Source organism: Alnus glutinosa, chromosome 2 (assembly GCF_958979055.1).
Source record: "Alnus glutinosa chromosome 2, dhAlnGlut1.1, whole genome shotgun sequence".
NCBI lineage: Eukaryota > Viridiplantae > Streptophyta > Magnoliopsida > Fagales > Betulaceae > Alnus > Alnus glutinosa.
Window position 1 is genome coordinate 25,409,191 of NC_084887.1, and position 24,787 is coordinate 25,433,977.

Consider the following 24,787-nt stretch of genomic DNA (forward strand, 5'->3'; position numbering starts at 1 on the left):
AACGAAATAAAAAAAGAAAAAAGAAAAAAAAAAAGAGAAAAAGAAGAAGCATCCCATGCCCCCTCCCCGCCCAGAGTGCAATAATTTTTCAGAAAAAAAGCCGCTTTAAAAAGGCCTTTGCGTATGGTTTGAAAGGACGATTCTGATTTTTCTCGAATCCAGGTGCCCCCCACTCCTGCGAATCCCACAAGTGGCAGTCCCACTATCCGAGCTGACCCCTCTGTCCGTGACTCCCGCAAGCACAAAACACCAACATAAACACCACCTCCTCTCCCTATCGCCCCGAAAAACGTCAATCCCTGCCACGTGATCTTCTTTATTGAATTGCCGCCTCAACAACACACACACACCACCAATCCTCTCTCTCTCTCTATCTCTCGCATCAACCGACACAGTAGTAACTCTCTCTGCTTCTCCTCCCCCGTAGATTCTTTCTCTCCCCTGCTCCATCACTGTGATGCATTTACTGCATTACCTCCCCCGTTTGTTTCTCGAGAGAAAAAGAAGAAGGTCCGGATGTTCCAACTGTAAAGCTATCCACTTTTTTACTCGGCCTTTATTACTGTTCACCTCGAAAGTAATAAAGAAATAACAACGCTGTGAGCTTTGCTTCTAGTCTCAGTTCACGAACGGAGCCATTTAAACTGAAAAGAAAATGCGAAATTTTCATTCTAAGCTGATAAATCTCCGATCCTAGCAAATCCGGGGGAATTGTCTCTGCTCAAAACCCTAGGCCCGTCTTCAATGCACGGATACAGCCGCCTCGGCACCGCTCGGTCGAATGCCACGTCGTCGCCTCCGTCCTCGCCGCGGTTCCGCCACGGGCGAAGCAAGACCAGCGGTGGCAGAGTGTCGAAGCAGAGCTTGGTGGAGAGGATGGTGGTCGTTCTCGTATCGACGGTTTTTCGGCGGAGAGGCGTGCTCTTGTTGGCGCCGTTCTTGTACTTTTCGGGGATGCTCTTGTACATGGGCTCCATGGGCTTCGACGTCGTTACTTTGAAGAACACTGTTGGCGTTGTTGTGCACAAGCGCGCGCCGACGGGCTCGGTATATAGGAGTCCTCAGGTGTTCGAGAAGCTCTGGCCTTTCATGGAGCGCGAGAGCAATGGAAGCGCCAATGCGGTACTGTTTATAACTCTCGAATATCTTTTTTTTGCTCTGTTTCTTCAAAATTGCTGCCGAGTTTATGAAATTACTGGGTTTTATTTGTGGATGTTTCTTTTCAAAGGTCAGAGTAGCTAATTTCTTTTTGTTTACCGTTTATCTCGTATAACAGTTAGTTTGCTGTTTAGAAAAGGAATTCTCTTTATGTGTCAATGCTTTGTATCTCACATATGATTCACATGTTTAGCTCAGAGTGTGAAGAATTGTGGGTTTTGGGATAAAGGTTTTAAATGATCTTCTTTTCTTGCGCTAAGGTAGTTTTCATGATCTTAATCCGTGAAATCGTCTTCCTTCTACAGTTTGATTGATGCATATGTAATGAGCGCAGTTGAAGAATTAGTATGCTAGTTGATGGACGATGCCTGTATACATGAAATATGGGTGTCTAAGTTAAACAAGCTTTGAAAAGGAGGTGTACACATTGTGAAGGGTTATAGGACCGTATCTCAATCAAAGTATATAAGTATTTAGAAACATTATTATTATTTTTTATTTATTTATTTTTTTACCTAGGAGTGTATCCAGATGTAAGCATATATTGGTTGTAAGCACAAAACCGTCGATGATGAATGGTTTTGAAACCATGGCTCACTTGATTAGGAATAAAGACTTTTTGTTGAGTTGCATTGTTGTCTTAGATCAAGGTTATGAGACATGTTATAGTGCTTAGAGACGTTTTGATGTATAAAATCATGGAATAAAAGTATCACATGATAAGTTTGGAGAATAGTTAAGAGATCATACAAAGCGTGCAAGCTACATTCTTTTTGGTAGATGGGAAGATTATTCCTTTTTTCTCTTCTTCCCCAAGCAGGTCACTAAAAGCAGTTTCATGCCAATGGCCTTTGGGCAGGTTCAACCATTCAAGTCGCATCGGGTGTGTGAGTTAATTACCAAGCAAAAGAGAGAGAAAAAAAAAAGGTCTCAAAAAGGGTTGCTAGCATGGGCAAGTATGTATATGGCAGGAAAGTTCAAATATTAATGAGCCTGGGAGTTGAGAGGTCGAATGCCTATAAAAAAAAATGAAGGGAAGTTGAGGAATTATGTGGCTATATGAGGACCTACTATTGTTGTCAATAGAGATTTGTTTTTTGGTATCAGCCGAAGACTTTATGCAGATAAGATAGAGGCCATAAATAATATATCAAGAAAGAGTTACTTATCAATATATAAGACTTGATGATTTATGACACACTACCTCATTGAAGTATTCCTTTGAGTATGCACACATGTGTTTTCTTGAAAGAAAAAAAACATCTCTTCATGTCCAACTGTTTTAAGTTCTGTTCCAGATTTTGCAAATTTTAGGCAATCCCTAGTGAAATTCACATCTGGTGCCTCTGTTGAGCCCAATCCCTGGTGAATCCTACCAGCAATGTACTTTGTGTCTACTTACTGATGACATTGGGTCTTTACTAAAACATATAGTTGCAGTGAACAGTTTTTTCTGTTTTACTCTAGCGAATCAATTTTGTTGCTTTCTGCTTTCATTGGTGAACTCACCTATGAATGCCATAGTTCATGCCATCTTATTGTTTCTTTTTCTTTCTTTCTTTTTCTGAATGATATTTTCCTTTAAACATTATTTGCTATTGTTCTTTGATGCTGCTCCTTTCTAATTTGGAGCTATAGTTATTTGATGAATTTTAATTTCGTGCCACTCTTCAGAATTAGTCTTCAACTGTTTCGCTTTATTTTCTACTTTATTTATATTGTTTACATCCTATGTATGCTCATATGATCACACTGGAAATCATGCAGTTGATGACAGTATGGAGTTCAAATGTGCATCAAGCTTGGAGGCCCTGTGTTGACAAGAATATTTCGAAAACAGGTTTGTATTTTCCCTGAGAGGGTTGTGGTTAACATTACAATTATACATTTTAATGATTGCTAGCTATATTCTATAATTGTTTTGTTTTGTTTTTTTTTTTTTAATAATTATTGGTGAGACACACACATACAATGGGTCTTGAACTCACAATATGACAGTCCATCCCATTCTTATTGTGGGAGGAAGTGCCATTTAAATAAGAAATCTTTGGCTGATTGCTTATTCAATTCAACTATGCCTTAGTTTTATTTATGGGGTTTGGTTAAATGAGTCTTTTTCTCAAACTGCTTGGGCTTGGATGGATTGATCCTCTTTGGCATATAGTTCTATCTATAAGACAATATTCTCTGGTGCATCTTTAGTGATCAGATCCTTTTTTACTATTGTACTTCATTTTGGATACCGGTGCATGTATAGGTCTTTTCTGCACATGACCACACCACTTCAAGCATTTTTTCTTCATCTTACCCTTATTGATCCGTGGCTGAAATTGTGAAATTGCGCACGCAAAATTTCCTGTCCAGCATCATGCATATGTTGCAAGACCCCAAGTATATTTTATCATGCCTATGTTGCCTGGTGATGTGTTATACCATAACTTTTGTTTTGAGATTTGTAATTATATATCTGCTTAATTTGCGCCTGTGGCTCAACCTTGGAGTGAAATATGGATAAGAAATTCTAACATCAAATATAATCTCTTATCATGTTACTGATTGTATTTTCTGATATTAATTCTTGTGTATTTAGACATTTTATTATTCTTGTCAGTGCATTAAGAGTTACTGACTGCTGCTTTTATGCTTTTTCTCAGAATTTCCAAAATCAAATGGTTTTCTAATCATTGAAGCAAATGGAGGGTTGAACCAACAACGCTTATCGGTACGTTTTGTTTCTTGAAACATTATTTCTCTTTGTTTTAATCGTCGTAAAGGTTCAGGCACCCTTCCTCCTAGAAAGATTGGTTGAATGTTGTGTGACTAATATTGCCTCATAAATTACTACATGTGGGTATTGGCTTACAAATATATTTGAGTTGTCATTCAGATGTAGGCCGCAGTGAATTATTGGGGTTTTTGAACTTTCACTGCTGAAATATGATTTGGACTTGTACTTATCAAAAAAAAAAAAAATGATTTGGACTTGTTATAGTTGACTTTATTGATGGAACAGAGGATGGGTCAGAGATTGTTACAGCGGATGCCACTAACTAGCATTCTAGTTTAGTGTAAATTTTCAAAATGGGAACAATGAGTTTTGTTGGCAAAAGAATGATAATCTAGTAGGGTCCAAGCATCAAACTCTCTCTCTCCCCTAAACACAACCCCCTACCCCCCCAATTTTTTTATTTTTTATTTTTTTTTTATACATACACACACACACACACGCTGATAAACATATGCAACTATGTATTTACACATATATCTTTGTAAGTTAGTCTATAATATCCTTGAGATATTGTTTTCCATTCGTTATATAAACATATCATTGAAAATATGCGAGGATATAAACTATCATAAATTAATTATGATATATGTTTTGTTACCCAGGTATGTGTAAATTGACAGTCAAATTGAACAAGTAACTGTTGATTTTTCTTAGGTGTCTGAATTTATTGAAGTTTTTCTTATAATTTTATTATTTCAGCTAAAAATGTACTGCTTTATCGAATGCTAGCTCTCGAATGATTGAGTCTAATCAAAAAACAAACGAGCACTGGCTGGGACTTGCCCGTTCCCTTTTTCTGTTGCTTTTGGCACCAAGTGCCCCTAGGAGGGCAGTCTACCACACTATGAACATCAATTAGCTGTAGAGATTGCTGAATGATGGAGAAGGATTCATGCTGCTTACTTGAAGTAGTTAGGGTTAAGGCTAGGTGAGTTGAGTAGCTAGTAACAGGACCACAAAAATTAAATGCCCCTTTATATGGGATGCCATCTTTATTAATTCTCTTGGCCTGTAAAATATCTTAGATGGAAATGAACTTTTGTGGACTAGTTGGAGGATATGGTAACTTTGAGGTCTTTGGGTATTTGGTTGATGTTAAATCTACTCTGACTCATATTTTGTTGGTAGACTTGGGAGAATTATGCTGATATATATTTCTGATCTTTCAGTATGTAATGCAAATGCGATAAATGTAATAGATGTGTCAACCATGTCCTATACTCTGTATCAAAATTTAATTGCTAACTTTTTCATCCTTCTAATGTAGATATGTGATGCAGTTGCGGTGGCTGGATTACTAAACGCATCTCTTGTCATTCCAATTTTTCATTTAAATAGTGTCTGGCGAGATTCCAGGTACTTGTATTTGTTGGTCTTTCTATCATCATTATCTTCATTCCCACATATTCAATGGTTCCTTTATTATCATTGCTTTTTTGTTTTTGTTTCTGGCTTTTGTTTTTTGGAATAGCTTTGCCTGTTTAGTACTTTACATTCTCTTAGAGGCACACATGTATAAGGGACTGTAAGGGCTTTTAGAATGGCTTATCCATGGAAAGATCCTTACTATGGATAATCTTAGGAAGCAACATGTCATTGTGGTCGATAGGTGTGTAGTGCAACTATCCACCTAAATAATAGGCAAATAAATGTACGTTTTACTCGCAAGTGCACAAGATCAAAACGATAATATAGAGAACAAGTACAAGATCATTTCCACGAAGATTGGTAAATTGTGTTTAAAGGGAATTTCTTAAGATAGATATTTTGAATGAAGTAAAATATGATTTCAATGGAATAAAGTAAACAACATAATTGAAAACAATAAATTAAAGGGTAGAGCTCCGATATTCACCACTGATCATACTCTTTTTAGGAAACGATATGCACAATGCTACAAACCATATTGCGATGCTTAATGTTTGCCAGCCACAAGGGTATGACATCTACTCCTAAAGCTATTGATCTCCCTAAGCAACGAGTTAGGTATGACATCTACTATAACTCTTTTATTTTTGGAAGGATTTCGCATGGCATCTACTAAGTTCTTCAAGAAAGTATAGAACTATGGAAATCGACAAACACACTTAGGTTGGAACATGACATCTATTCCAGTTGTCTTTATGTTGATTAATCTAAAAACCTGTGATGAGGTTCTTTCATTACTCTATTATGTCCAGGACTCGGCTATCTAAATTGATATAAATAACAAATCCATACCACATGCATATAATGATCAAGTATAAACATGGGAGGAATTCAAGAAAAATGGAAATAGTCGATTAAGAATCACAAATAGTTGTAGCAAGGCAAATCAAAACCTTAAAGAAACATGATTATGGCTTCAATCGAGCCCCAACAATAGTAATTAACTACAACTAATTCGGACTAAAAGTATATACATACAGAAAGTAAAGAAAGGAAGAAAAAAAAAAAAAAACCAAAACCCTTCTTGATCTAGCTTCTGATTCCTCTCCCAAAGCTTGTGTGTTTGTTTTGGAGGACTTAGGGAGTATTTATAGAGTTTATGATCAACCCTAGATGATTTTGTGCAGCCTACAAGTGCAAAATCGAGTTGGAGTTGGATTAGGAGCTTTCCAAAAACGGGTCTGCCACATTAACCACGCACATCCTGACCTTGTCTACTAAAACTGCTATAACTTTCTCTAGAAAAATTATTTGTACGAGCCGTAAAATTCTCTAGAAAATAGACATCTGCATCTTTCCAAGCATATATAGCTCATCTCCTAGTTATTTCTGAATCAATACAATTTAATCTGCAAAGATGACTGATCTGTACGGGCAATTCTGAGAATTTAGTGAGGCTTCTTTTCACCATTTGCTAGTGACAACATGACTTAGCAAAATACTCAATTTATCTTTAACGATCAAAAAATGATGGGTTTTGTTGCACTTCTCTTAGGAAACCTGAAAGCATGTAAAACACGACAAAATATCAAATTGTAACAAGGCTAAAGGATTAACGTATGCAAATTAAGAGGTTTGAATGTGTAAAATTCAACGTTTATTAATGTGCTCTATGTGTAAGAGGAATAAGGAGTCTGTGGACCATCTTCTTGTCCAGTGTAAGGTTGCTTGTGCCTTATGGAGTGTTTTCTTCAGTCACTTTGGGCTGTCTTGGGTTATGCCTATGAGTTGTTGACTTGTTTGCTTGTTGGTGGTTTGTTGGTAGTACTCAGAGTGGTGTTGTGTGAAAGAAGGTGCCCTCTTGTCTTTTGTGGTGTCTTTGGAGGGAAAGAAATTATAGGAGTTTTGAGGACAATGAGAAGACATTGGAGGAGCTTAAGGCTTTTTTCTTCAATGCTCTTTATTTTTGGACAACTGCAATTGTATCTCCTTTGGAGCTTAGTTTTTATAATTTTCTTGCTCTTTTTTCTTCTTGTTAGGTGTTTCTTTTGTATCTTGTGTACTTAGGTGCGTTTTACGCTTTTAATGATATCTCGACTACTTACCAAAAAAAAAAAAAAAGAGAATGCTCCTCCAACTTGATCCTGTTGTGATTGGTTTTTCCAGCCAGTCATGGCCAATCCAGCTACTTTTACTGCTGCCAAATCCTCCTTTAATGCCGAGCAATACATCCTTCTTCTTAAGTTTTTTCAAATTATGGTGGCAAAAAAATTCTCTCATCTGCCATCTTTATACATAGGCGTAAATCAACTCAACAGTCCTATAGACCAAAATCTTGCCTTGATCACGCAGATCATATTTCACTATTCTACTTTAGCTAGTGTTATGGATATGCTGATTCATTTCAAATATCTGTAGGTTAGCAGTTAAGGTGAAATCTGCTGCTTTTGTATGAATTCAGTGTTTAAAATCAGATGAATTATGTTCATATTGTCTTCTTAAATTCCCAAAACATTGTCCCTGTTTTCTCAGTTCCAGCCCCTATAGTTTGATGTCCAAATTAGTGTTGGGATTTTTACTAACTTTCTTTGTGGTGTGGATATTGACATTTTAAGATTCTTAAAATGTGTTTCTATGCTTGTATGTGTGCGCTTTGAGGCATTTTTCCAGTTATGTGGAGTAATAAAGTATAGTGAGTTGGTACTTGTGGATTACGTGGATAATTGGAGGGATTTGCAGGACTATACTTCTTTTGAGACATCCAGGGGAGTTGAATGGCACCTCTCCCTTATAAACAATTTCCTTTGGAGTTTGTAATTGTAAGGCAAGTTGGGTTGAGGGCAATGAGGAGTATCTGTATGTGGAAAGTTCATTTTGATCTGAAGTTAGCCTCTGGATTTAGTTACTGTTGTAGTCTTGTAGGTGATGCCTCCTTTGAGGAGCACAGATGATGAATTCATGTTGATATTAATTTTTAAGTAAGGGATGCTTCTTTGTTGGAGGATTTTTGATGTTGACCTAAAGGCCTTTAGTTTTCTGATGATTTTACATCTGTTTAATTGAACTCCTTATCTATGGGGAGCTTGCCAATCTATGCCTGTTAGTAGAATTTTGTTATAAATGTAAAGAAAGTGAATATTTGTTATGTATGCATATTTGTGAGTTACGGCCCTGATTTGTAGAGACATCTGACAGGCATCAGGTTAAGCTGTACTTAATGACTTGATATGTAGGAAAAGGCACCTTCATTTGTTACAAATCTAATTGGGTTTGAGTCAATCGGCATGCTTCCATAATGGATAGTAAGTTTGGAACTTGAGGGCTTGAAAAGCAAATGCTGATTAACAAAGAACTTTAGATTGTAACAAAAGCAAGTCAAAGTGATACATTTCAAATATATCCAATTGCCTATAATTTCTAGTCAGTTTATTTATCTTTTACCCTTGAAAGAATGATGCTTGGACTGAAGATAGTATGATCCTCATCTTTTTTGTATTTCAATGGCAGCAAGTTTGGGAATATATTTGATGAAGATTTCTTCATAAATGCGCTCAAAAATCATGTTAATGTGGTCAGAGAGCTCCCAGAAGATATACGCCAGCGGTTTGACAATAATATAAGCAACATTGTGAATTTGAGAGTAAAAGCTTGGTCAAGTCCAACTCACTACTTCCAAAAGGTCCTTCCAAAGCTGCTGGAACTGGGGTATGAGATTTTTATCCCTTTCAAATTATCTCAATTCAACCATAGTTGTTTTGATTCTACATGGTCTTAATTGGACTTTTTATTTTTTCCCTTGTGCTTTTTGCATAATACCAAGATATTCTTTCTGTTACTTTCACACAATAGACAGTTAGTGTAAGTGTTTTGTAATGTTGATTTATGGTTGTTTATATCAATAACAGTTGACTCCTCTTTCAACTGATGCAAAAGAACATTTGGCACTTTTTGTCAGACGGATTCTTTTACAGAAATGAGGACGAGAGATGACCATACTTGTGTTTTAAATATGTACCAGGAAGAACCATATATTTTAACTGAAAATGATGACATATCGATGGCAGTACTAAAAATGCTGCATTTTTCTATTTAGGAATGTGATTCATGTATTTTGTATGTATACAATCTTGGGTGTCTAGCAATGCAATAATTATCTAAGACAGACAAGTCTATGAAGCTCATTTTATGCAAATATTCTCCTGTCTCAGTGATAGTTATTACTTAGATACTTTTTTATTTATTTATTTTTAATCCTTTGCTTTTGTTCTTATATTATAGCCAATTTGGCTCATGGTGGTAAAACATGACTTCGCTGATGTGAGAATTGTGCCAAACCTTTTCCCAATTAGATTCTATGATAGTTCATAATTTGGTTTTGCTTCGATAATGTGGGGTAAAAACATGCATGCTTAGAGACATGATGCTTGCTAGCATTCATGTATGCAGGTATATACGAATTCATAGTGTTTTGTAAGAAAATCAATCTCAATCATTCACCTTGCTCTCAGGTTCTGCAGAATTATATTCTCTGCAGTGACATTTGCAACCCTTTGAACTCTTTTCTATCAGTCATGGGCTTATAATTACACATGGACCGTGGCAATTACATGGTTTTCCTCATTCCTTGGTGCAGGGCTGTACGCATTGCACCCTTCTCCAACAGATTGGCTCAGGCAGTTCCTTCAAATGTACAAGGGCTTAGATGTTTTGCCAATTATGAAGCACTAAGGTTTTCAGAACCTATAAGAACGCTAGCAGAAAAGATGGTTGATCGGATGGTTAAAAATAGCTCCCACAGTGCTGGTAAATACGTTTCAGTGCATCTTCGTTTTGAAGAGGTGTTATTCTTGTCTTTGCATTCTTTGAGGACATATGATTTCTGAACCCTCCTTTTATAGCTGTCTTCTATATCATTTCTGAGGGCCAAATTTTCCTCTCTCAAAGGATATGGTTGCATTTTCGTGCTGTGAATATGATGGTGGGGAGGAAGAGAAACATGAAATGGATATTGCACGAGAAAGAAGTTGGAGAGGAAAATTCAGAAGAAGGGGTAGAGTAATAAGGCCTGGTGCAAATCGGGTGGATGGAAAATGCCCATTAACTCCATTGGAGGTATAAATTTTCTTATTATTCCTTTGGTGATTTTTTTTTCTTTCTCTCTCTTGGGTATATTATAATATTTTTCATTTTCAAATAAATATTATTATCCAAAGTTGTGAAAACATCTGCTGACTGGGAATTTGGAATCTTCAAAGGGCCTTAGAGTTCCCATTTCTACTATTAAGGGCTCTTATTCCTCACGATGAATGAGTAGGCCTCTTAAAAACATAGCACATGACATGCTTCATTCAGATCTCTTGTCACTTATTACTTGTGAAAGTGCATCTGAGTACAGTTTCTTATTTCTAAACCTGATGGTGGCTTGGCTTGGTTCAAAACCGAAAGGCATTACTGTTGCTATTTCCTATCCTTGGATTCTAATTTGTGTCTATTGATCTAATCACTTCATCTGGTGCTTTAGGTCGGAATGATGCTTAGGGGCATGGGTTTCGATAATACCACCTCGGTATATGTTGCTGCAGGAAAAATCTATAAAGCAGAAAAATATATGGCTCCACTTAAACAGATGTTTCCACGTTTAGAAACGAAAAATACTTTAGCTACTCCTGAAGAACTTGCTCCATTTCAGGTAAGTCATGGTGCACGCATTTTTTTGACTGGGAACCCCCAATCATCTAGTATAAAATGGAAAAGATAAAGCTAAGAAAGAGTCAGTCTTTGTAATACTTAAGTTTCTGATGTAGGGCCATTCATCTAGGTTGGCTGCCCTTGATTACACGGTGTGTCTTCACAGTGAAGTATTTGTCACAACTCAGGGTGGAAATTTTCCCCACTTCTTGATGGGTCACAGGCGTTATTTCTATGGAGGACATGCTAAAACATTCAAACCTGATAAGAGGAAATTAGCAATATTATTTGATAGTCCTGATATCAGGTACTATGCAGTTAAAATCTCTTTCATTTTTCAATTTTTATTTTCGAATTACTGCTATGTAAGTGGCACTTCTCAAACCATGCGGCATGCAATCAAAAGATTATGGCACTGAAGAAAATTGTCTTATACCTTGCATCCCAGTATTATCTCCAATGAAGTGAGAAACTGTTTGTTTTTTTATTATTCAGCTAAATAGAATTGCTAATCTGCAGTTACTGGTAGTCCTAAAAATCAAATTGAATGATGTCTTGTGCTTTCCTTCTTGCTTGTAGCTAGAATAAGGAGCTTGAGTGATTAGAGCCTTCATTTATACTTGTTGGCCTGCAACATTACTTTATTATATGCTTCCACTGATAGATTTTATTTTTCTTATTTTAGGTTTGAATTAAATTATAACTAGCCATCAAAAGATAAAAATAATTAAAAAAAGAACTAAATGTTGTGTTGAAACTTGTAATATCTACAATGTATTATGCCTTTGATCTACAGCAGATGTATCCTAAGAGCATTCACATTAACTTCTCAACCATTTTTCCTAAATATAGGAAACAAAACTACATTTTGCTTCCCTATACTTTTTTAGTTATGATTATTTATGTGAGAGGAGAGAGAACTTTTTCTTATGATTATAATAATGCTTGGGAATGCTATAGTGCTTCCCAATGCATTGGGAAGCACTTTAGTATTCCCAAGAAACAAAAAAGTATAGGAAAGCTGCTGTGGGTGGCTTTTTATGACTTTCTTGAAATTTTCTCTAAAATTTAGGGAACAGAACCCTTAAAGCATTAGTAGCAGATGCCATATAAGTGGTTCATTTCCCTAAAATAGAAAAATTTGAAAAAATTTATAAAAAAACAAGTCACAACAGTTGCCCTATTTTACTTCTCCATCCTTGGGTAGCACTGGAGCTACCCAATCCAATATTTTAATAAAGAAAAAAACACGTCTCTCTCTGACTCTCTCCTTCACTCTCCCTCACGGCCAAATAGTCTCTCTCTCTTAAATATCCAAGTTGCAGGAGAGACGATACGGAGGTTTCAGATGAAGCACGGTGGAGAAAAAAAAATACTAGTTACCATTGCCGGCACACTGCCCCACACGGAACAGGGTCTCCCTGCAAAAAAAAAAAGAAAAAAAATACTAAATCATCAGAACCCATAAAATACAAGAACTTGAACTCTGAAATCTCCAAACGATTGGCAGAAAAGAAGCAGAAATTGTTAAAGAGATTCAAGTTCCAAGAAAAGAAACAAAACCCAGAACTGAAATGAAGTTAAAGAAGCAGAAATTGTTACCTTGAGACCAAGAACAAGAGAAAGAGCAATGGCGGCCAAGACACTGATAGTGGCAAGGAAAGTTTAGGTATCCAAGGGGCTATCAAAGCCGGTGAAGAGCAAAGTGGGGTGGACGAAGAGCCTTGTGGGTTGAATGGCTTTGAGTAGTCTAGAGGAGCAGCGGAAGAGAATGAGTGGCGGTGTGGCGCACAGAGGGGTTGTTGTGGAAGAGAATGAGTGGCACACAGAGGGGTCACGAGAGACAATAAAAGATATGAATAAAAAAATAAAAGAGAAAAAATGATATAGGGAAATATTAAGGGAATCTATTGTGGGGTGTATTTATATAGGGAAAAAAAATGGTTTGATTCCCTAAATTTTTCCTAAATTAGGGAAAAGTGGTTGGGAATCTGCTGTTAGCCTGTTACTGCTCTTATAGGGAAGCTAATGTGAATGCTCCAAGCACTTAGAACTTTTGGAACTATTCTTCAAATATGTAGGACAGGCCTGAAAGGGTCTAATTGTGTTCAACGAAATATCAGTAGCCTAAAAGTACCAGATGTGGATACACGTACTTTGGGGAAATATCATTGATTTGGATGATTCCAGCATACAATTATTTGTATGTTGACTTATGTGCACCTTGGGAAGTGGCTTCTGGTGTTATTTTCATATAGCTTATGAGATTTTGGGCTACTTGCTGAACACTTTTTAGTTTCTTATCTTTCTAAGAAATATGTACTTTGTGTGATAAATACTTCTAGGCATCTACCTTAGAATTCTTCCTCTCTGCCTAGAAGTTGACATTTGTTTGAAATATCTATGTCGTAGTGTTCTGACAGCCTTAAAATTCAACAGTCTTATTAACACACAACACACTCCTAACTCGTCTCTACCACATAAGAGTTCTAGTGAGTGTATTGATAAGACTTCCGGTAGTTCACAACTTCTAGTGACAGCCGGTTCCTAGGAATAAGAGTTCTACTTGTATTTAGGTTCCTAGGGATAAGAGTTTTACTTGTATTTAAATCAGTCTTAGATTACTGATTACAGTTTGTATTAGATAAGACTCATCTCCAAGAGATAGTATTAGATCAGGAAGCTAGAAGCTAGAAGCTAGAAGTTAGAAGTTATCTTGTATTCTATGTAATCTCTATATATATTGAATAGACGCTCACTAGATGAGCAAGCATTCAAAGCCAAATAATCTATTATCTAATTAGTCTGATATTCCAATTGCTTCCAATTTATCATGCATCTTCTTTGATATCTTCCAGTGCTGCTATTTGGTTTCGGAAAATGATGTTCAATTAGTTTTATCTGCACTAGTGTACTTTGGATTTTCTTTTTCTCCTATATATCAGGCCAAATTGTTTTTTTTAGCGGTTCAGATGTTTGTTTTCCTGATTATTGCTTTAGTGTCTTTATGTTGCCAATCCTTTCATTTGAGGTTGGGATTTATGATTGATGTGAAAAAAAATTAACTTTAATGGATCATGGCCGCCAAGCTGTCCTGAAATATGTTTTTTTGGATTACTCATTACATCATTACTAATTCATAGCCATCATAAGCAAAGCATTTTAATCATTGATTTGTTTATTTTATTTTATTTTTAAAAATTTTCTAGATGGGAAGACTTCAGCCGACAGATGCAAGACATGCTTCGCCACAGTGATCATAAGGGAATTGAATTGAAAAAGCCCAGCGGATCACTCTACACATTTCCTGCGCCAGATTGCATGTGTATACAAGCAGCAAGAAATGAAAATAGTAACACGACGAGACTTGTTTGAAACTCTGAATACACAAATACTTAGGGTTACAGATTTTTCTATACCTGTATTTTGTAGTGTCTTATTCAATTGAATTCTTGAGTTATTCTTTCATTTGAGTTGACCAGAGAGTTTCCAAGGGTTTGATTCTTTGAGGTTCATTGAATCAGTAGAAGTGGTAGTTTGGCCTCAATATTCAATGTACATGATATTGTAATTTGTAATAGTTCACTCAAGTAATCTTTCATTAAATAACATATTGTTCATTTCTTTTGCTGATTGGTTCTGTCTTATTGACATGCTTCAGTATCCCTGTGCAGAAACTCTCTGTCCCTTTTTGGGGCATTGCATAACAACCCCATAAATTTATTTGGTATTTCCTATTCTATTCATCTTTGGCCAAGCTCCCTTACAACTGACATAACAGTCCATAATTAAGTAAAAAATTTGACTTGTCAACTATACCTTCTTAATCGTTCTACCAATTATGGATTATCATGTTAGTTTGTTAAGATATTGTAGTAAAAGTCGTAGTAATCTAAACATTTTCCTTTGATATCTTATGCAGATGAGAACCCTCTTCCATTGAGTTGATCTCTAGTTGATGTTTTCTTACGTATTCAATGGTAGGAGGCGTGGCGTATGTTCCTTTTCTTTGGATGAGAGAACCCAAAGTACTCTTCCAAGAAACAACGCAAAGGGAACAAAATTCAACGAATGTACTCTACGGTAATCCTCTCAATCATTGCTTGAAAACTTCATTTCTAAGTGCATATCAATGGTGGAATGAGGTGTTGCTGTACTGAGTTGAAAACTGGTTTCCTTTGGACAAAAAACCTGGTTGGTGGCCGAAATTATCTTACTCATGGTTGAGTAAAACTGGTAACATCTGAACTCATCCGAACTTATCTTCTAGATTTTCTAGGCTAATTTCATAGTAGACTTCTTAAAATTCTAACAATTATTTTTAAATTAAATTATTCAGATTTTTACCACTTTAGTATTTATCACCTGTGAGATGCAATGAATAGAAAAAAAAGAAAAAAGAAAAAAAAGAAGAATTTCCTTCTAAAAGGTGATAAATACTAAGGTTACACAGTTTGAACTAAAATGGGCACTGATTTGATCAGGTTAGAAATACTAATTCTTCGACTTCCGATCTGATGATCTCCTCTAACTATACCCTTGGGTGGTCGACTATTCTTTTGAGGGTGAGGGGGTGGTCAACCACTTCTTAGGGGGGTTGACTATCTTTAGGGGCGGTCCGATCACCCATTAGCTTCTTTTAATTTTTTTTTTCATTATTTTATTACTTATGTGGCTAAATGCAGACCGTTCATTTTGACTGAAATTGCAGAAAATGCCAATCCACGGGAAGGGGTTTAGGGGGGAGAGAGAGAGAGAGAGAGACTGTGCTTAGCTTTATAGCACATAAAAGGTTCAAACTGATTTAGAAAACCGCTTAGCTTATAGCACATAGAAGGTTCAAACTGACTTAGAAAACCGCTTAGCTTATAGCACATAAAAGGTTCCAACTGACGTAGAAAGCCTGAGAGAGAGAGAGAGAGAGATCATTTATTTAACTTGATTGCCGTACCTACACTTGCTCCCCGTGCCAGCCCCTTCCCAACTACTCTTTGCATGCAAGTTGGAGTTGGTAAGCAAGAAAGCATGGGCAGTGAGGCATGCGCAGCTGTTTTCTTCAATATGAATAATTGCTTATGCAGTCGAGATAGTCTTCATATATATATATATTTTCTTCTTTTCCCTTCTAAGTCGTTCTTGTTTTACCTCTTCTCTAGCGTCTCATTCCTGTTAATTCTCTTTAAATATGTATTCTTCTGCCTCTTCCTTTATTTTTTTAGATGAAATCCTTCATTATGGCCTGTTTTTTACATGAAGCAATTAATCAACAAGGTCAGGTGTTTCCCACCCATGCTCTTACTGCGATTAGACCGTACGTCTGACCGAGTGGCCGGGGTCCAGGAAACGTGCAAAATGAGTAGCGGAGAAAATTTAACAAACAAGTAAATAATATTAAAAGAAAACGAAAGAAGCATCATCAACAACGTTGAAACAAACAACCACCGAAAAAAAAGTAGATTGATATAAACACGTAACAGCAATCATAGCTAGTGGTGTTAGTTTGTCAAGTGAATATCATTCTTGCTGTCACAAATCACAATGCATTTCAACTCCATCTGCCTGAAACAAAAAGTCGCACACATGTTCGCTTGTTTAACAACATTAAACTGAATTTATATGAAGATCGGAACATCCCCCTCAACCCAGAGTAGGAACAGGTTCCTTACTCAGAATACCTCGTTTTGAATGTTTGGCCAGAGCGTTTGATCAAAAAAATTAAAATTAATTAGAGAAGTCACTATATATGGTGAGAACTGAGAAGCTGGTCCGATGGTGGCTGCAATGGTGTTTTTCTTTTTCTTTTTATTGATGAATTAAGTGCGATGGCGTCGTACACTGAATCAACTGATTGCCTTTTGTCTTTTGACTTTTTCCCATAACTATTGTCCTTATTGTGCGACTGTACACACAGTTTAGCTTTTTGTGATATATTTGTTCAATTGTATCTTCTTCTTTTTTATAACATATAGTATACAATCTACAACACAAAATATGACAAAAGTTAGTTACACACACATACATACATATTCGAATGAATGACTATATATTATGACAAGTATAATGATAAAATATAGTAATAAGTAAATAACACAGATAACAATTGATATGTATAACTTATAAGTAGCCTATATATATATATATATATATATAACATAAAACATTACGACTTTTTAATAGCAAGTTACAAATTATCTACACGTTAACATATGCATGCATATATCATATTCAAAGTATATTAATATGACTATATATTATGACAAGTATGGTGATATATGTATACACGAGCCGAATCGAGCTTACAAGTTTGGTTCACGAGCTTAAGTCGAGCCGAGCCGAGCCGTCACAAGTTCAACTTATTTAATAATCGAGCCTAGATTAAATTTCAAACTCAGGTCATTTATTAAATGAATCGAGCTCGAGTCCAGCTTATTCGAGTTGAGTCAGAGCCTGTTCATGAACAACTCAGTCTATTTAAGTCTCATAATTTCTAGAAAGAATTAATAAGAATGTATTGTCTCTTAAATAATAAAACTTGCTAATGTTGCCCTAATTAATAACATCTTGTGGGATTTGCATCTTACCAAGCTTGTTCGATTAGATTGTATGATTTTTTACCTCCATCATGAATGCTAAATTTCATGTTAATTAAATATTGAAGTAACTATAAGATCTGTCATTATGTATACTCGCCGTTGTACTTTGAAGAATCGGAATTGGACAACGAGATAGTATTTAAAGCCTCTGATTGATCGCTTTAAAACAAAAATCAAAGAGAGACCTAAAATTCTTTTACTTGTTGCCGTATGATGATGATTAGGTATCGGACAACGACATAGTCCTCGAAGCTTCCAATTGTTTGCTCCAAAAAAGAAATCAGAGAGAGCTGAAAAGAAGAAATCAGAGAGAGAGAGAGAGAGAGAGAGAGAGCACAATTTTGCTACTGTATCATTTTGACATTTTTGCCTAGTCAAATCTTTTTTTTTTATAAGTAATATAATCCCATTAAAAAGAGCAGAGATGTGTAACCTTAATACACAAGAAGTATACAAAAGTGTCACTAATAAGAGAAAACAAAAGAACATAAATATAAAAACTCAGCAAACATAAGACGATTCGGGTTATGAGCCGAGACTCATACAAATAATGTATTAAGCACATTTCGACACAAGTCCAAAATCGGTAATTCCACATTTTCAAATAGCCTTGCATTATGTTAGTATTTTATGTTGGCTACATTCTGGATAATAAAAACACTTTATGTAATTGTTGAAATTTAAACAGGATGATCGATTTCTATTCAGAGTCTTCATGTAATATGGACAGTGTTCATTTCAAGTCATGTGACTGATCACAAGTTTCTAGAAGATGTCCATAAAGATTCCATGCATTTTTCAAGTCAAAACAGTCGGTTCCTGTGCAACCGTCCGGATGTCCCGCAGTGTCTAGAAGCTTCAGCGTTGAAGACGTCCTGACGTCAGAGCAACACCGTCCGAATGCTAGGTCAAGCTTCTCCAATTTCTACACGGAGTTGGATTTTAGTTAACACTGCTTGGGAAGTCTTTGCAAGACTTTCGGACAACGTGGCAACGCGTCCGGACGCTGTCCAGCATTTCAGAATATTCCGGACTTCATTTTCGAGCGCGGAAAGGAGTTACAGCAAAGACCGTCTAGACGCTTGGCCAAGCCTTTCGGACGTGGACCTGATATGGGAAGAAATTGCGCTATTCTGGAAGGTGGTCTCAGAAGACCGTCCGGACGAGGCTAACTTCCGTCCGGACGCTCGATAGCCAGAGTCCGAATTTGAGCAGGTTTAGGATTTCTGTAAGCCTATAAATAGAGGGCTTTAGGCTTGTAATTTGTATGAATTTTGTATCGAATTCCATAATACTTAGAGAGGGTGTTTAGGGAGAATTGAAGATCCGCTAGCTCTCTAGCTGTTGCCAGTATGTGCTCAACAGTTTGAGTGAAGTCTATCTTAGGGGTCGGCTATAAGGTAAAGGAATCCATCAAAGACCACTTAAAGTATGAGACTTGGTTGGAAAGCGTTCACGATAGACTTCGTGTTATAGTTAAAGGTATGACTACTGCAAAGGGTTTTGTGAGTACGAGTGCTTTGTAACTTGCTTTGTTTTTGGATAGTGGAGTTCCTGAGTTTAGCTGCCCCAGAGTGGTTTTTCTCTTCACAGAGTTTTCACTTCGTCAACAAATATATTGTTTTCTTTAAATTCCGCATTTAAGATATTTTGTTGCACACAAATATACACTTGGTTCTTTTATTAGTCAATATTTATTTTCACATTCCTCTCACACAAAAAACCCCACATAACACACAAGGGAACCTGCTTCCAAATTTGCTGAACTTGACCATGACTCAGCGAAGTGCCTCAATCACTCAACAAATCCAACACTCTTCTTGGCATGACCCACTCCATCCCGAACAAACTATAGAAAAAACTCCAAACAGCACGTGACACATCACAGTGAAGTAAAAGGTGATCAATGGATTTCTCATTCTTCTTGCACATATAGCACCACTCAACCACCACTATATGACGCCTACGCAAGTTGTCATTTGTCAAGATATTTCCTAATGTCGCTGTCCACACAAAAAAGGACACCTGCTTCGGAGCCTTAACAAGCCAAATACTCTTCCAAGGAAAAGAGACGACTCTTTGACTATCTAAGGCTCTATATAAAGCCTTCACTTCAAAGATCCCCCTCTTAGAGAGATTCCACACCAACCTGTCATTCGCTTCATGCCGAATCCGATTAGAATACAAAAGCTCATAAAAGGAAAGAACCATGTCCACCTCCCAATCTTGAGCATAACGCGTAAAGACAACATTTCAATCAGCAACTCCATCTACCACAAACAAATTATCTACCACCTAAGCGTCTTGAAAACGAGCAAGACCGAACAAAACTGGATAACAGAGCTTGAGCGGCCTATCTCCACACCACAAAATCATGCCAAAATCGAACATGATACCCATCTCCCACTTCCAATCACACGAACTTAGAAAAAATATCCTACCCCCTTCGAATATACTCACACCATAAGACCCCACCACCGGTAAAGAACACCAGTTACCTCTCACACTCTCATACTTAACTTCAATCACCGATCTCCACAAAGCCTCATGCTCCTGAACAAACCTCCACATCCACTTTTCCAATAAAGCTTGATTAAATTGAATTACATTTTGAACTCCCAAACCACTTTCTTTAATTGGAGTACAAATTCTATGCCAGTTTACTATGTGAAATTTTACCTCATACCCCATGCCGCTCCACAAAAACTCCCGTTGAAGTCTCTCCAATCTCTTAGCCACACTCACAAGAATGGGGAACAACGATAAATAACATGTTGGAATGCTAGAAATAGTACTTTTAATCAGAGTCACCCGACCACCCTTAGATAAACATAGTTTCATCTAACTAGCTAATCGGCGTTCCTCTTTCTCAATAACTCCATTCTAAATAGAAATAGATTTAAAAGACGCTCCCAAGGGCAAGGGCAAACCCAAATAAGTCAACGGCAGCGACGCAACTTGACACCCAAGAATATGAGCCAAAAAATCAACATTTTCCACCTCGCCTATGTGAACAATTTTTTGATTTACCTAAATTAATCCTTAACCCTGAAGCGGCCTCAAAACATAAGAAAGCACACCTTAAATTTTGAACATGTTCTACCTGTGCATCACAAAAAATTGAAGTATCATCCACAAACAGCAAATGATTAACCACTAATTCTTCATTATCCCTGGTTCCCACAGAAAAACCTATCAACAAACCTTGGAGCATAGTCGCATTCAACATCGACTTAACGATTCTATAACCACCGCAAACAAGAAAGGAGATCGCAGATCACCTTGCCTAAGCCCACAAGAACTTTGAAAGAAACCAAACAGAGTGCTATTCACCAATATGGAAAATCTTATCGTAGATATTCAAAATTCTATCCAATCCCTCCACTTCTCCCCAAACCCACACTGCTGAAACATGTAGAGCAAAAAATCCCAATTAACATGATCATACGCTTTATCCAGATCCAATTTACACAACAAACCCGCCTCCCTCGACCGCATTTAGCTATCCAAGAATTCATTAGCTATGAGAACAAAATCCAAAATTTGCCGTCCTCCAATGAAAGCATCCTGAAAGCTAGAAATATTTTTTTCCCAACATTGATTTGAACCTGTTAGAAAGGACATTCGAAATGAGTTTATAGACCCCTCCCACCAAACTAATCAGCCTGAAATCATTTACATCCACAGTGTTTGCCTTCTTAGGAATTAGGGAAACAAATGTTGCATTAAAGCTCTTCTCAAACTGGCATCTATGATGGAATTCTGAAAACACAGCCATAATATCTTGTTTCAATACAACCCAACACTTTTGAAAGAAAGCCATAGTGAACCCATTCGGACTCGGCGCCTTATCACCATTCAGATATCGCACCACCTCCCACACCTCTTGCTCCTCAAATTCTCGTTCTAACCAAATACTTTCCTCCGCATCAATGGATGAGAAAGATAACCCATCCACCTTAGGCCGCCACATACTCTGCTCGGTAAACAATTTGTCGTAGTAGTGTACAATATGCTCATTGATTGCTACATGATCACTAGACATAGCCCCATTTATCCTTAATGCTCACACTTGATTGTATCTACGATGCGAATTGGCCATCCTATGGAATTTTTTTTTGTTGTTGTCCCCTTCTTTCAATCACAAAGCCTGAGATTTCTGCCTCCAATTTACCTCCTCAAAGAAGAGTGTTTTTTCCTGCTCCTTAATCATATCTGTCTCCAACAAACACACAAAATCTGCCTTCCATTCTCTGAGGTGCCTTTAATTCATAATCTTTTATTCAGCTCATTGAGCCCTCTTACATTCCATGTTACTATTTTAGGCTTCATTATAACAAGAATAGCCCCTACCCTTTCATTTCCTTCTATTTGAGTAATCCCCCTTCTTATCATAATTGATGGAACAATCCAAGTGCTTTCTCTCCTGTTGGCCTTTCATTTCTGATGCTACGGTAGCCATATCCATAGTTTCAGCTATTGTTTGATCCCGTGTAACTTCAATTTCTTCAAACAGTGACATCAATTTATCCTCAAACCGATCACATGACAAACCTACTATTTTGTAAAAACCCTTCACCCGCTCAACCACCCATCTAGGAGACACATTAGAACTGGGCTCCTTTCCCACACTCACTAATTGGCTCATTGCCCAAACTTGCACCTACTAATTGTGTATGACCTATGTGTCATTCGCATATGGGGTACAACCATGGCCAAGTGTGACTCCGAACTACAGCTTACTGGCAGGTTAAGATTGTAATTAGATGTTCCGCAGGATTCTACACTCGTTTGGCATTTATGAAGGCAACAAGTAGCTCCTGCGCCTGAACCTACTCTAGCGCCTTAAGTGTTAGAGCACTAGTAGCAGTGTATTGGGTAGCACTGTAGCTACCCAATAGCTTATTTTAATTAAAAAAAAAAATGTCTCTCTCCTCTCTCCTCTCTCCTTTACGCACTTGTCCTCGCACAGATTTCTCTTTGTTTTCATGTCGTCCCACCATGTCCACAACCACCGAAGAACATGAATTTCAGACACGAACCAACACTCAATTCCTCACTTTTCTTTGTGGTTTGAAAGCTTCTACAGAAGGAAAACCCCAATTCAACAAATAAAACCCCTTGCCCAACTCAGACTTCAAAATACCCAAACTGATTCAAGAAAAGAAAACCCCAATTCAACAAAGAGGAACATGAAATCCTTGCCCTACGTTTCCAGAATCTACGCCATGATGTGAGATTTTCAAAATTTACACTATGATATAAGATCCCCTAAGAACAAAACCCACCCACCATGAACAAAATCCCGGAAACCCCTACCGTAGAAACAAAAAGGAAAGACATCGGCTGGACAACACAACTAAGCTCGACGAGTTGCACTTTTCTTTGGAAACAGTGGGACAATCCACCTTTCTTTATGGATTTGCTTCACATGATGGGAAGATGGGGATGAGAGGGAGATGAGAGAGATGGAATTGGAGACGAAGACAGATGAGAGAGAAGACAAAATGATGAAGATGATGCTTCTGAAGAGTGGAGATTAATTAAAGTTAAAAAGAAAAAAAAAATGTAAAACGTAAAAAAATAATATTTTAATATATAGGGAAGCTGTTGTGAGGTATTTTTGTATAGGGAAAAAAAAAAGTGGTTTGGTTCTCTAAATTTTTCTTAAAATAGGGAAAATGGTTGGGAATCTGCTGCTAGTGCTCTTACCCCTGCCTCAAGCAGACTAGGTGGTAGCTGACCTAGTATGAAACTTTCTTGGTATATGTATTCCAAAAGTTTTAGGAAGAGAAAGCTAGTTTCCACACAAGAAAAAAGCATATTCGCGAAAGAGAGAAAAGTAACAAAAACTAAAATGAAGAAAGAGAAGAGAGTTTGATGTAGTGCAAATGTTGGTGAAAATTGTGGGCTCGTTTGCTAATATTTTTTAGGGTAAATTTAGCTTGGGGGTTCTGTATAAAACCTACAACATATGTGCTATAACTTTCTTTCTAAAAAGTATTAACAAGGGGAAAAGACACTTTATCCCCCTGATTTATCTACGTTGTGGCAATATAGCCCCCAATGTATCAAAATTTAAATATGACCCCCCTAAACTTGCCAACGTGTGGCAAAAAATACAATCCGTCCATCCGCCCGTCTGTTTGGACCGAAAATCGGTCACATGCGTTGCACGTGACCGTTTAAGACATATCTCCTACCCAAAATACCCCCGCCTCATCCAGCCTTTATCCCGTGCGTGCGTGTCTTTTTCCCTTTGTCTCATGCGTGCATTTGGTCCCCACTTAGCAATGTCGAACGTTCTACACAAAGGCTGACCTACCGAGACTTTGTCGCCGAACTCCACATCAACAACATGGGATCTTTCAGAACATATCAACTCCAAAAGGCGTTCAATAAAGGTCAGTGCCTTTTTCTAAATGGTTAAAGTATTTTTTTTTTGTAGGTGATTTGGGGGGTTTTGTTAATCTAGGCTTTCGGATTTGGGGGTTTTTGTTAGTTAATGGTTGTTGGATTTAGTGCTTTTGTTAATGTTGTTTGTTAAGTCTCATGTTTTTATATATAAATTGACTGCGATTTGGGTATAAAAAAATGTTAGGGTTTGTCGGGATTTGTGGGTTTTGGTCTATGGGTTTTATATTCATTCATAGTGGTCCCGATCTGTCATGTTTTCAATATTTTGGTATGCTTGGACTGAGACAATGATCGAAATAAAGTGGTCCCGATCTGTAATTTTTTCACCAAGAGTGCTTTGCACTATGGTTTGTCAGGATTTTGGGGTTTATATGCAGTGATGTATATGCTACTTTATAGCATCTACTTTATAGTAGTTTGCATTTAAAATAGCGCATTTTTAAAAGTATACCCCTTTATAGCATCTACTTTATATGCAGTGATGTTGGAGCATTATGTAGGACCATTATTTTGATGTTGTACTGTACATTGGGCCCTGATGCTACTGACATGTGTTGTGTATATTAGTTGCAGTGACTTATTTATTATAGTGGTCCCTTTGTCCCATTGATAATGTATTTTGTTGTGTGCATGTGTAGGATGAAGTTGGTTTTTGAGATAAACCACGGGGGTAGGTTTGACAGAAAATATGGATGTATTTATGTGGGGGTCAAGTGGATGTTCATCCAGAACATGTGGATCCGGATAATATGACATATGTCTTGATTGAGTCTAT

At 37.1% G+C, this 24,787-nt stretch overlaps 1 protein-coding gene across 1 annotated transcript; it reads left to right on the forward strand.

Moving 5' to 3' along the window:
* The first annotated feature begins 88 nt into the window (after positions 1 to 88).
* LOC133861963 (O-fucosyltransferase 9) lies at positions 89 to 14,635 on the forward strand. The gene is made up of 10 exons (XM_062297797.1): positions 89 to 1,122; positions 2,926 to 2,998; positions 3,813 to 3,880; positions 5,214 to 5,302; positions 8,822 to 9,019; positions 9,948 to 10,152; positions 10,259 to 10,426; positions 10,836 to 11,003; positions 11,119 to 11,309; positions 14,212 to 14,635. The coding sequence occupies exons 1-10, from the start codon at positions 745 to 747 to the stop codon at positions 14,375 to 14,377; spliced, it is 1,704 nt and encodes a 567-aa protein (XP_062153781.1). The 5' UTR covers positions 89 to 744; the 3' UTR covers positions 14,378 to 14,635.
* Positions 14,636 to 24,787: the final 10,152 nt, after the last annotated feature.

Excerpts from the sequence above, each read along its gene's own strand:
- LOC133861963 (XM_062297797.1), top strand. The coding sequence starts at position 745 with ATGCACGGATACAGCCGCCTCGGCACCGCTCGGTCGAATGCCACGTCG. Across the intron at positions 1,123-2,925 it reads GCAATGGAAGCGCCAATGCG|TTGATGACAGTATGGAGTTC; the intron begins GTACTGTTTATA and ends GAAATCATGCAG. Across the intron at positions 10,427-10,835 it reads GCCCATTAACTCCATTGGAG|GTCGGAATGATGCTTAGGGG; the intron begins GTATAAATTTTC and ends CTGGTGCTTTAG.